Here is a 14277-nt window from a genome sequence, read left to right on the forward strand (position 1 = left end):
ATAATTCCAAAATGTTATTACTAATTCGATCGATATTATTTCCAGTAAAGCGACTTAAGATTGTTTTGCACTATATGAATTACAGATTTTAGAATAATTTAGAATTTCGCTTTAGCGCAAGTATATTTCGGATGCAGAAGCCCAGAGGCTGTGATGCACATCAATATTGATCTTTTCTATGACACAACGGCGTATATACATATATATGCTTGGCGGTCGTAAAACTATGCAAGTTTTCATGTCATCGCAAATCCTAAAGTAGCGAATCCTCTACAAAATAAACTTCAAGTGTCTTATATCCCAATTATTAAACATAATCTACAATATAAATAATCTACAATAAGCAGTCTATCACACATATTGCTTGCCGTCTGGGTATGAGAGGGTTAAGGCACTCCCTGCACCGCGGCAGAGAGGAGCTGTCGAAGACGATTGGTCACCTCGTCCAACGGAGGCTAAATATTCACCGGTTATGTCGTAGTGAATTGGGTCACCGGTATAACCGCCGCTGGTTACACATAGCGGAAGGTTTTTTCTCTGTTGTTATCTAGGAAGCTGTGTAAGGAAGAGCAAAAACTGGTGCTAAAAGTGCCCCGGCAACGATGAGTTAGCTGCACACCCGTTATCTCTGCTGTGGCAAACTGGACTATTTTTGTTGACCTTGTTCTACAAGATCCAAAAAATATAAGTTTTAATAGAGACACAAGGTAAGGGATGTTGAAAATGTATAGTTGTTTGAGTTTAAAAAACATGCTGAATATTTTTTTTTGCCACCGTGCCCACAAGCCTTTTCTGAATGATTCGAAATACTCAACTGCTGTGAAATGGAAAAAAATTTTGAGATGGGAGGAGTTAAAAAGGGGAAGCGGTATATATGCAACTTATTTGAATTGATAAGCTACAGCATACGCTAATACGTACTTGAAAAATGTTTGGGTTGAAATGTGCTGAAGTAATTGGGAATTTAGGTATTGACTCGAACCATGCCTAAATATACAGATAACATCTTATATTCAATCACACAGTTGAATGCAGGAATAAACGAGTGAAATTAAATGTAAGTGGATGAATAATTGAATACACTCGTATATACGCGGGACAATACGCATTTCCCTGGAAAATGTTGACCGTGAAAATCAGAACTAATGAATTTAATGGCAGAGCTCCTTAGAACATTTGGTTGTTTCTGAGATAGGATAAAATAGGGTGTGTAAATTAGTGAGATAGTTTCAGAGGGATCACAACTTTGTACGCTGAGATGCTGTTATTATTGTTTATGAACAGGACGTAGTGTCAGTGCAGACAGTGCGTTTGATGTGTCCTATGTATAAGGTTATTATAAGGTCTATATTTGTGGTAGCGTTAAATTCGTTTGTAATTTCGCGTCAATTTGCTGTTGATGTATTTTTAGTGCAGCATTTCCTAACGAGTGTTCATTATCATATAACTAGGAAAAGACTCAGATGCCACAATTTGTACAACGTTCAATGCAATGTTTAGTTAACATGCTCAATTGGCTCGCTTACATTTATATTAGCTCTTCTTATGATCATTACTGAATTAAATCTGAACCGTGAAGGACTTTTATTTAAAAAAGCGCTCAAATATTGGTGGGCTATGCGGTTATTGGCTGAATGGTTGTTTGCGACGTTTGCACACAAATCACGATAGAATTTAATGCACATTACAGTTACAGTTATCGTAAGTTCATCTGATCTCGCTTGTGCAAGTGTCACAGTCAACATGATTCTGTAGCAAGGTCGTGCATCTTATAGCGGGATGATATTCATCGATTTCAGTTACATTTTTTCATCCTGACAGTTTGAAAGAAAAAGATCTAGAAGTAACCGTACTACTTCTTTGTAAAATGATAGGCGGTCAGTCAATAGAAGTAACATGCATCGCAAACATAATACGGTCGGTCCATTCTGAACACGTTTCTATTATTATTATGACTAAGAATTAAGATAAAAGATAAATACTGTTTCATTTTACGCTGCTTGCTCGTCCAAGTTTTCCTAAAAATGCACTGACAATAAAAATTATTTCAATACCAACTGTGACCGTTGATGTTCATCAACAACTAGGAAAATTATAGATTAATTGTAACTTAATTTTTTCATAAATAGACCACCCTACCGCAAATATCAACAGAAAAAAGACAAATATGAAGAGAAAAGTAGTTCATAATTCAAATTCGTGGAGCTTGCAGCGAATTTGACGAAAATAATTATAACTCAATATTTAAAATTAAATTGCAGCGTTAAGATCGGAGTTCGGACAGAAAAATTACGACTTGTAATCCAGACATAATTCTTGAACGACAAAATGGTTATTGCCGTGCAATAAATAAGTTACATCCGTTTTATTTCTTGCCGTTATAAGGTCGCTCGGTTGCACGCAATTCAGGATACCAATTAATGCTCTTGAGGAACTGAATCGCCCCCAACCTATCTCACGCCCTTGGACGGATAGTCAACATGAGTTCCATAAATTGCAAGTCCATCAGCTAAAACATTAAAGCATTTTAACTAAAGTTGCTAATCTTACGCTTGAAACCGATAGTAACTTTTCGTCTCCATAATAATATTGTGTGCATGGAGCCCCCAATTCAATGCTTAATGTTACTTGATGACGCTAGTCTATCGAACCTAAAAGGATAAAGCTGGCCACATAGTCTTCAGAGAATCATTAAGCAACAAAAGGCTATTCACATAATCAATTGTGGCTGGACAAACTTTGGTCTACGTATTGAAATCGTCGAAGTCACGTAACTGCGAACAACTTGTGTTTTTAAGCGTAAAAATTTCGTTAATTGCTTGGTTCAGAAGGATGGCAAGCTTTTTTACCGGCCGACCTCGTCTTAGTGGGGTCGTATCTCTGCTAGGCACTTCTCCGTATGTATAATTTTCAAGTTTCTTGCTAATTTCTCAAGAAGCCTTTTCGACGATGGCTCCTATAACTTTAACAATTGTGAACTCAGAAGATTCTTAACGATTCCCAGAAGATTGCTTAGGAACTCTCATGTCAACTAAAAATGTTACAAATAGTTTTATATATCGAATTGAGCCTCGGAAAGCCTATAAGAGTAGATCCATTGAGTGTAGATCTTTAACTCCCAGAAAGGCTAAAATTTAGATTGTAGAGTCCCTATATAAAAACGTACGTAGGCCAAATATATTGCAATTAGTGTTTGGGGACGAAATATCAGTACGTCATATTTGCTCTCGATTCAATAACCCATATTTATACCAATCCTATTCTTCCCTACGTTTAAAAGTGATCTCATTCAAGCGTTACTATCCCCGCGCAGCGATGCGTGGCAATTGAACTTCCCATCCGGTAACACGTTCGCTAAATTGTGATTAATATTATATTTTAATCATAACGTCGATGATGATATATAGCAAGTACAGGTTGATCGTCAATGCTTGGCATGCATGATCAGATGCTTCTGAAGTTACTGTCTTTTGGATTTATACGCGAATAGCTTACTATGTTGTTAAAGGTTTGGGCCTGACATTTCGACACATGTTTGGTGCGCGAACATTCAGAGAAGTTGTTGAGATTAAAACATTAAGTATTTCTTATAAATGCAGCTATTAGCCTACGTAGCCTATAGCTGTCTGTCCGGCATCTCTGGGAGGGAACTCGGCTGGATTGTCGCGCTTTGATTGGGTAAAATGATGCGGACGGACTACTGACAATAACTTAGCTGGGTACAATGTCCTTAAGTAGGAAGTTGAAATACTTAAATTTCTCGAAATTTTCACTGCCAAGAGCTAATTAGAAATAGTGGAATCTTGGTGGAATAAAAACCGGCAAGGAAATTTATGATTTCTAAATGATTATCTCGAAATTTTAGGTAAAAAATACAATATTTGGACTAGGCAACTACTCTATATGATCAACTGAAATTACAGATTAGCAAAGATTCCATTTTAAATTGTTCGTATATAAAACACTATACAACCTTCGTTATTTTGCTCGAGAAACAGTGCCTATAACACATTGCAACTACAAGTATGTTCCTCGATTCACGCGTCAGTCAGGCCACCACAATGACGACCGCAGCGTAAAAATGCTTTCCATGGAAAGACAGACAGCAGAAGAGTAGCAAGTTTGCCTCTGCGTTGTTTTCACGCAATCAAACGTGCCGTGATCACCACTTGACGCTTCAGGTTAGGAAACATAACGCACATAACGTCAGATGGGATGGAAAATTTTCTCTCTTAACATTTTTTCTCTCATTAATAACTAATGATTGAGGAACTAATGAATCTGTGCAAGCTGTTTGTAATGATATAAACGATTGGTACATCATGTTCATGAAATTTTCGTTTGATGTAATCTTCTTAGGTAAAGAAATCCTAAATGAATATAGCATAACTATATTTGTGAGTGAAGACCTTTGCTTGAAATGTTCAGCCACAAAATTGCAACAAATCTAGTAACATACAAGCAAATTTGGAAGTATAAATTCTCCATACTGCCGGTAAATCTACACGAGATCGAATAGATCGCACCATCCGGAAATATAGAACGTTTTCAATTTTATTGCCACGAGGCGAACACAACATGAACTCTGAGATTCTCGCTGCGGCGTTAGCGTCATTCCAGCAGTAAACTGAGATGTGATCAACGGCGCATTAGCGGCATCAACGGAGAAAATATACTCGGTGTGATAATCATGAGCGCAATCAAGATCGATAGCACTCAACGATGAGATCAATGATCACTCAAGTCCCGTAAACATGAAGAATAAGAAAAATAGAAGCGACTACCGGAGCAGCTGTCTGCGTGTTCAATTTTACTGTAAGCTTCATTAGCCGTGCGCAGATGCTAAAGCTGTACGAGCCAAGCAATAATGCTCTATCGTAGAGCTCGACGTCTCCTTCCAAGATGAGGTCATCCTGTGCAATCTTTTTAGTTAACGCGGAAGCGGTATACCGTCTGCAAGTTTGTCGGTTGCGGCACAAGAAACGGCTTACATCGGTGTGCTCGGATTAGATCCGTGAGGAATACGTTTAAATAAATTATCCCGTTGTAATACAGAACGTTAGTTTTTTTCACTAAAAAGTGTATTTGGAAGTCTACTAGGGGTCAAATTTCTTTGTTGAAATGAGGACAAAGGTTTTGGATCAATTTAGGCTGGTGCTTGAATACGCTTGTGATCAAAGAAAAATCATTGTCATGAACCCCGTTTAATTCACACGTTATAAACTGTGAAAACTCTGAGATCGGCCGCATATACAACACGGCAAGAGAATGTTACAGCTCATTATGTATTCGCAGTTTGATGGGGTAAGAGACAAATACTATACAAATACATCGTTAAATAGCTTCATACTCTCCGTCGGTGAGATCGGCTCAATATACAAGCCTGCAATAAGGACACAATCTTCATATAATTTGTACTCACCCTGATATCAGTGAGTGAGTTGAAAGCATCGGTTGGGTACACGGATATATTTTGTACTCACCCTGAGATCAGTGAGTGAGTTGAGGGCATCGGTTGGGTACACGGATATATTTTGTACTCACCCTGAGATCAGTGAGTGAGTTGAGAGCATCGGTTGGGTACACGGATATAAGATTGTTCAGCAGGGACAGCGAGCTGAGTGTGTCGTTGACTCCCAGGAAGACATCAGCGCCCAGCGACTGCAGCAGATTGCGCTCCAGATTTAGAGCCGCCAGCGAGTGCAGCGTCCGGAACACCCCTGCGTTTAGGGGGGTAGAGGTGTTTAAATTAAAATAATTTAAATCATAATTAACAATAACAATAGGTCTTAGTACAAACTTGGACGAACGATCGAATATTATTTATGGAAACATACTGTGTTTAACTGTTTTTATGAATGCCTCCACTTTTCTTTGGAATGGATTTACCACTTTTTTCAATTGAAATTGTTTAAAAATATTTCGAAGTATTTCAAAAAGGGGCAGTGAAGATCTACAAAAAAAGCATTCATAAAATAGTATACCTTGCTAAAATTACACGGAGAGTGAGTTTAGTTCATGCAGTTTCTTGCGTATATATGGGACAGGTTGGTTACAATATATTACTTAACTTTTGTTCTCGCAGAAAGCATTTTTTTTAGAATTTTCATCCTGCTGACATAACTCTTTGTTTGCTAAAATGTTTAGAAATGTCTAATTAGTTCCTAGGAACAGACCTGGCGGCAGGACTTGTATTTCGTTTTGCGCGAGATCCAGGAAAGCTAAAGCTTCCAGGGAAAAAATAGCGCCAGGAACAGAATCCAGGCCCGCGCCCTTCAGGTTGAGGTTCTTCAAAGACTTTTCCAGCCCCTGGAAGCTGTTGGGGGAGAGGTGGAGGTCGTTGTCGCCGATCTGAAACGGAAATAAATATTCATGAAAAAGGGAATTTAATTGCGTTTCTATTGCTTGAACCTAATGAGCTTTGCGATGATCGTAATTTTGGATTTGTATCTGCGATTGAAAAGATTATTGTAAATGATGAATTTGAGATTGGCTAATGGACAAACGATTTTTTACCTTCTTTTTTTTTAACATAATTGCACTTAGCTTGTGACTTTATCATCATTCACTGCTATAAATAAATATTAAGATCGAAGTCACAAAATTAAATTTGAAAAAGGCGCTTTATATCCAATTTATAACTTTAAAGCGAATAATGATCGAAAAAATCGTGTTTTCGAACAAGGCACATGAATAAAACTATATTTGCTTGTAATTAAATGACCATATAAAATGATGTCACACCTCATCCACTGAAACGTCCCAAAACTAAAATAAAAACAGGTACACGAATTTAGCGAACATTTCACGGCTCATTTCCTTGATGCTCATGGCACCAATCTCAGTTATCCTCACCCTTAAAGTCTCTAATTGCAGGCCTCCGAAGGATCTCACCTTTGCAGTCACCCGAAAGAATCTCCCCCAAAGGATCTCACATACTAATCTCAGTTATCCTCACCTTTAAAGTCTCTAATTACAGTCCCCCGAAGGATCTCACCTAATCTCAGTTACCCTCACCTTTAAAGTCTCTAATTGCAGGCCCCCGAAGGATCTCACCCTTGCAGTCACCCGAAGGATCTCACCTAATCTCAGTTACCCTCACCTTTAAAGTCTCTAATTGCAGTCCCCCGAAGGCGCCGTCGGGTACAACGTTGATGTGGTTACCGGAGAGGTCCAGCAGACGCAGGCTCGAGAGGTGATTTAGAGCGGGCGAAGGCACACTTTTCAGGCGGTTGCCTTGAAGGTTCAGATTCTGCAGTGAGCTTTCGAGCCCAACGAAGGCTTGATCACTGATGTTGTAGATGCGGCAGTATGAGAACTGAAAAAAAAAACAAGCTCATTCTGATGGAAAACACTCGTGAAAACGGCTTTAAGATCAGTATCTAAATTGTCTACAATGGATAAACTTGTCCAGTGAATACTGAACAAGTATTCAATCATCATTGATACTTCGAGGTCTGTGGTTGAATTATGTGCTCAGATTCATCGCAGATGAGTGAGCACTAACAAGGAGAGGTTTCACGAATTACAGATCCCATAAGTTTTCTAAATCGACAAGTTCTCTCTAATAGTGATTTCTGGCGAGAAAAAAGCAGATAAAAGGGGAACAGAGAAATTGAAAATTGGAATTACTAAAAATCTGGGACAGGAAAAAATACGTACGAGCAGAGCACGTCCGGCTCATGTAGACCGCAGGTCAGAGCAATTTTATGCATTTAAAATTAAAGGAAGAAAGTGTACGAGTACAGCACAACTTTCAGAAAAGTATTCTATCTTATTCGTTTCCATCCCGGAACGTTCATCTTATTCGTTTACAGAAAACGTCTGTACTAGTCGTAACTCAGCATTTTTAGGCAAATCATTTTTCTCATTCATTTAACGTTTACATCGTTTTCGTGAGCATTCAGGAAAACAGTTTGTAATTTCCTTCACTCCGATGAGACGAAATAATAAACCTGTATAATATGAAAAATAATAAACTTTCAGCCCGCATTGCGAAGGGCACAATTAGATTTATTGAAATGGTAGGAATAAACTTTTATAAATTACGAAAAATCAATAAAGAAATAGATGTAATAAGAGAAAAATTGCAATTTCACTAAAATGAATCATTCAATTTAATGAAGTTAAAAATAAAAAGTAAACTTCTCATTATCCGATGAGATTTGTTCTAAAGTGTGGAACAATATATGAATAATTCGTTCAATTGATTGGTCGTAGCCTTCTAACATCATACAAATGCTACCCACGAATAACCTTGACCCTTGACACGATTTAGTGAAGTTAAATCTAACCTGTATGTTCTCAATGTGCAGGCCGTCAAATATCCTGCTGTTGAGAACCCCGATGTCCGAGTCGTTGACGTACAGCAAATCCATTTGGCGGCTACGGACCAGCTTATGTATGGTGGTCATGAGCAGCGGGAAGTTCGCGTCCGTGCATTGAATGGACAATTTCTGTTGCTCATCTGACACGCACACGCACATGTTGCTCAGCTCTGGGACAGCTCTCCTCCAGGGGCACTGCGCTGCTACCAGCCCCAGCAGCAGCGACATGGCAGTTAGCAGCAGCACGAGAGAACATCGAGCCTCCATCATTGATCTGGTCCTGAGACGTGGCAATAACAGGACGTGGTCAGAAATACGAAGATGAAGGTTGATTGAAATTTGCTGAAAATTCTAATAACAGAGCTCTGAATTTCCAGGACAAAATCTGCAGAGATGTTCACCCAGCACGATTCATTTTGTATTACATTAAATTTATTTACTTTTTAGTCTCCGTGGCGAAACAAAAGACTCATAAAATACTTCTTCATATTTTATTCAAGTCATTCTTGATGATATAATAGAACCTGTGAAAATTTGATCAGTTCAAAGAATTATTTATTAATTTTTAAAATGCGCGATGAAAATCCTCCTTTGTAAAAACCGAACCCTAAATCCAGTTTTTACAATAAAAAAAAAAAGTAATAGTCTCATTGCAAATTCATGCCAGGTGTAAATAGAAGATACGTAATACCTTATAATAAAGTATAAAAAGTGAAAACTACTTTTGTACAGAAAAACACAGAGAAGGTGCCTCAAATAACAATTGCGTTGCGGTTGGAATTTTTTTTAACAAGCGCTAAACCTACGCATATGCATATGTGCAATGTGCACAGTGCTCGGCCATAGTCGGCTGTCTCAACAAGATCGGGAAGGAGTGGTGCATTTTTGTGGTTCCCATTAAATAGTTCACATCAATATTAAACCCGAACGTAAGTCAATATAAACAAGATCATTCATATTGCATAAACTGAACTTTATCACCTGCATTTACGAGAAAACTGGAAAGTATAAAGCACGGGATAAACATAATAATGTACCGACAGGCGGGTATCCTCGCAACTCATTACCTTACCGCACGCGAGAAAGAAAGTGTTGCGTGTTGCTCCCGTCTTAACATCTCGCGCGAGATTTTCCTCAGTCTATCAGAAAACATTCAATGATACAACAAGCGACGCAGTACACCGATTAGCATATGCCAAGTGCTGCAGTGTGTGTTTCTCCCCTGATAATTCATTGAAACTTTCTTATGATGAATGATGAATTATATTTTCAAGTCAAATTCGAGCTCCGAAATGCGGTAAATTTGTTTCATGATGAAATCCTGTGAACTGATAACTTTAAAAGATTTTTCAGTTTACAATTGGGTTTAAAAATTATTGCCGCAGAATATTTACTCAATTTATTCAGTTAACAAATGAAGCCTTCACTGCATTAAAAGGTGAAACCAATGCAAGCTAGCATACGTTATCCCGCTACTGGTGGCTCCATTGACACAAATACTATTGCTCAAGTTTAGCATTCGAGCAAAAAATTTAATGTATCATTTTAGCATGAAAATTTAATGCATCACACAAAAAATTAGTTATAAACTGACAAGTTGCAAATTTAATTAAGCTTAAAAAGTTGTTAGAAAACAAAAAAAAAGGTAACCCGATCCCAGCAATTAGTTATTTTCGTAAAAGGGACTAGAACGCATAAGAATTTTTCTGATTAAATGAGTAACAGGAGCAAAATGCTTCATCAGTACATTCCTCCAGCAGCCAACGTATCTCAAGAGCAGTTACTTGCACGACATAACAATTACAAGTATGAGAGGATGGATTTGCTATCAGTCTCGGCAGCGGAAGGAACACCTCTCCTGTCCTGCTATACGACGCTGCGTGTATAGATAACGAGAGTAATGGGTTCAGAGAAATGTATCGCCTTCACCGGATACGAAACTTTTACTTGTAGAATTTGATATTGTGTGTCAGTGGGCCATCAGATAATGGCGGGCATTCTTATTAAATTTGTATCGACAGAATACCACTTATGAGAATAATAACTGATTTATAATTTTATTCTGCTAAAAAATGGTTACTTAAAAATTGTATTGGAAACTGAGACAACTTTGGCCGAACTAATACCCTGTTATTGATAGCGCACCTAGGAATTTTGAATTTTATTTAAAAACTCACGACAAGCGAGGTAATTAATGCATGGACATGTAAAAGGTTTCTGCAAGTTTTAATATTTATTAATGGCTGAAACAGCTTTTAAAAAGCAGTCGCTTTGCCCGCCACTGAATGCTCTATTCAAATTGCTAGTGTCAGGCCCGGGCGGTGAAATTCGAAAGCCACAGGCCACAGTCGAGGAATTTTTTGCATTGACGACCTGACGACCGGCGACTCAAAGTCAAGGGCGCTAGTCGACCGCTGATCAGGTGCCTACACCTGGTGACTGGTAGTGCAGCTGATCAGGTGCCTACACCTGATGACTGGTGGTGCAGCTGATCAGGTGCCTACACTTGATGACTGGCGGTGCAGCTGATCAGGTGCCTACACCTGATGACTGGCGGTGCAGCTGATCATGTGCCTACACCTGATGACTGGATGACTGGTGGTGCAGCTGATCATGTGCCTACACCTGATGACTGGCGGTACAGCTGATCATGTGCCTACACCAGATGACTGGCGGTGCAGCTGATCAGGTGCCTACGTTTGACCAATAATTCATGTAGAGGCTGTATCAGTTTAATTCCAACATTCTTAAATTTACATTCAATCTGTCATCTTCCTTTTCATAACTTATATTTATTATCTTTTAAATGATAGCGTATTTCATTTGGATTTATTACGTATTTTTAGCAAATCAATAACCAATAACATGGGAATTCCTATCAAAGAAATCGGCTACTATTTGATCTGCCGTTGAATGAACTGATTAATTACTTCACAAAATTTAGAATATATGCTTACTTAAGTCACAAGACAAATGAACTCGCTAATAGTTAAGATGGGATCAATTGCAATATCATTGCGATTGCTCCAGGGAACCCTGCAGTTGAACGTACACGTGATGCCTGACATAGACGCCAACTTGTGTCTCCTTAGTTCAATTTGCCATTTAAATTTGCCCTTTAATACCAATTAATTGATTTCATTGGTTTCAGATCTACAGTACGAAGAAGCTTGAGAACAACGGTAGCATTCACATGTTAAAAATATTCTTGTGTGATCGTGAAACGTCTTCAATATCTATATCAGTCTTCAATATCCAATATATGTTATCAGTCTTCAATATCCATTACCTACCAGCTAAATATTATCAAATCAAATAATTAAGATGGCTTTTCATGGTTCAATCAGAAACCGAATATCGTACACTCAGAATAGCTCCTTTGTGATGTAGTAAACTGGAAAGGGCATTTCCTAGCCTCCAAAATAAGCTCAAATGACCCATAAACGCAAGTTTGAAATATCTTCACTCATGCTATACTCACTAACAGCTCCTCACACTATAATTTGGAGTTAAATGAAGGTATCGTCATAATAGTGAGTACGTGTTGATTATCATGGCGTAAAGCGAGCAGCTTTTAAAAGATCAACGTTCTTGTGACTGGTCCAGCAATAAAAGGTTACAGGCAGTTCACCTTGCAACAGTCAATGTAAAGCAGACCTTGCTCGAGAAGCAAAGACTGCATGCTTGATCTTTCATACCGCGATACCTTCGTTCAGCTCACATAATGCTGGTTTTACCGTTTCTTATTGATTAAAAAATGGTTTAAGATTCGAAAATAAGTGCTTATGCAAAGCATTCCACATCCCAAGTCAGATCGACTTTTAATTGATGTAGAATACGATCAGGACCATGAATAAATAGTAGAAGAGAAACGGTTTAATATGAATTTTATTATCACTAACAGTTGTAGTATATACTGAAATTATCTCCAGGATAAAAGAAGACGTAATCAATAGGCACCAGCTGATTGTGATTCAATCTCTCACCAATAATAATAATAATTGATGGAAAATTACCTCCTAAACCTTGGTTGCTCACGAAGAAATCAATTATACTGTTTTTCAGGGCAGGAGGACTGGGACGTCACCCAACGAACGGACCACGAGGGAAGTAAACCGGAGCACAGAATTTGGTCATAGGGCTAGACCAGGTCAAAAACTGGATCCGGTTTACCAAGCGAAAAACTCCGACGCATATGCGAGAAAAGAAAATAACAAAAAAATAGTAAAAAAAATAAAATCTGGACCAGTTAAACAGCTAGGAATCTGTTTTCCGTGTTGAGAATTCATGTCGATTCGAATACCATCGACAGAGTCGGTGCATCGGAAATCGGAATGCACCTTGACCACTGGAAGAATCTTACCAAAACTATGATGATAATGTTTGTATATTGATCAATAGACACAGTTAAATAATTAACGGAAACCACATACGTACCGTCAATGAAATACTCAAACCAATCATTATTTATGCCAAATGCCCGCTAATAAACAAAATTAAACGTTCGAGCTTCCCTCAGATGATTAATTCTGTCTCACCGATGATTCTCGCATAATCTGTATCTCTGAAGATGAAGAAGGTAAACGGCATCATTCAAACACCCAAAAATCCCTTAGCATGCAATGCATGGATTGCCAGCTAGATCCCGGCGTTAAGAAGCTTTTAACTAGTCATCCCGGGATTAAATAAAATAATTCCAACAGTTCCGCTATCATCCGATATCATAAATAAGCTTCAGGATCCATGTACCTCTCAAAAAGTTGAGAAATTGACGCAAAACTTCTTCCATAATTAAAATGAGCTGTCGAGCGCCCTACAGGCAACTTCACGCTCTGCGTGCCGCCGGACAAACAATCTTGCACCGTTGCTGCTGTAGCGGTCGCAGCTGCCTAGAAGTTAGAACCTCCTATATTCCTCGTCATGTTCTACACTCGCAACAGTTATTGCTGTCCAAGATTATTCCTTTGCCGCATGGTTATATATGTCCAAATATTACCTTAATGAAGCAATATTATCTTACAGTAGGTTATTACGCACTTCTGTAACAATATAATAATGAGCTCCAGAGTACGATAGGTGTGCTGAGTACAGTGCTCTCAACTATGATGTACATACTGCGATGTAGTGCTCATAAGTACGACAGATATTAGAGTGCTGTGTCGAGTACAGTGCTCTCAAGTATGATGTACATACTGCGGTGTAGTGCTCATTCGTACGACAGGTTTTAGAGTGCTGTGTCCAGTACAATTGCTGTGTACTAACAGTGTTTTCAAGTACAATTTGCGCGGCGTTCAAAACTCTAAGCGTAATTTCATCCTCTGTTGGCCACGCGTGCAGGGAGAAGGGCGACCAAACCTAACCTAACCCATCGCAAGAAGCACAACTGCGCGGGGATCGCATGCCCGAAGTTTGAGACGAGAAGTTGCTTGTGACAGAGAAAGTATAGTGAATGGTGATGCATTTAATTTGCTAGAATTAGGTATGAATAAGTCAGTTGAGCTTTGAGTAGAGAAATTACTTCTTGGTATTAAAATAAACTTTAATTATGATTGAGTTGTGATGGCTCTTGAAAATTACGTTTTCTGAATGCCTTGACTAGGATTGGAAAAATCGATGATGCGAGATAGTTCCCACGAATCGAAAATAAACATTTTTTTTAGAGATTCCTAAGATTATGAGCTAGATTAAAGAAAGTAAATAGTTATATTGATTAAATTGCTACTGAAATACATTTGTAGAGATCAATTAATAAAAGGTCAAATTTGTCTAAATGTGAACACAATATTACAGCATTGAAGTTGGATTTTGATCATTAATGTTAAATCACAGAATCGCACAAAAGTGTTGTAAAATTAAAAAAGACAAGAAATGGACAAGAAACTCTGCGTATTTTTTGCAGAATAGTAGGACATACCTAGCTCCAATAATAATTTATTTTTATTTGGGACTG

The 14277-nt window shown here is 38.3% G+C and overlaps 1 protein-coding gene across 2 annotated transcripts in view; it reads right to left on the reverse strand.

Moving 5' to 3' along the window:
• LOC108677083 overlaps positions 1 to 14277 on the reverse strand; it is a 35144-nt gene that overhangs the window by 20474 nt on the left and 393 nt on the right. For both annotated transcript variants that reach the window (XM_018165233.2, XM_047880998.1), the window contains exons 2-5: positions 8295 to 8607; positions 7103 to 7318; positions 6177 to 6351; positions 5545 to 5720 (exon numbers count right to left, since the gene is read on the reverse strand). In XM_018165233.2, coding sequence (XP_018020722.1) covers positions 5545 to 5720; positions 6177 to 6351; positions 7103 to 7318; positions 8295 to 8597 — 870 coding nt within the window. In that variant the 5' untranslated portion in view covers positions 8598 to 8607. The remainder of the gene's footprint in view (positions 1 to 5544; positions 5721 to 6176; positions 6352 to 7102; positions 7319 to 8294; positions 8608 to 14277) is intronic.

This window comes from Hyalella azteca, unplaced genomic scaffold, assembly GCF_000764305.2.
Source record: "Hyalella azteca isolate HAZT.00-mixed unplaced genomic scaffold, Hazt_2.0.2 contig6769, whole genome shotgun sequence".
Lineage (NCBI taxonomy): Eukaryota > Metazoa > Arthropoda > Malacostraca > Amphipoda > Hyalellidae > Hyalella > Hyalella azteca.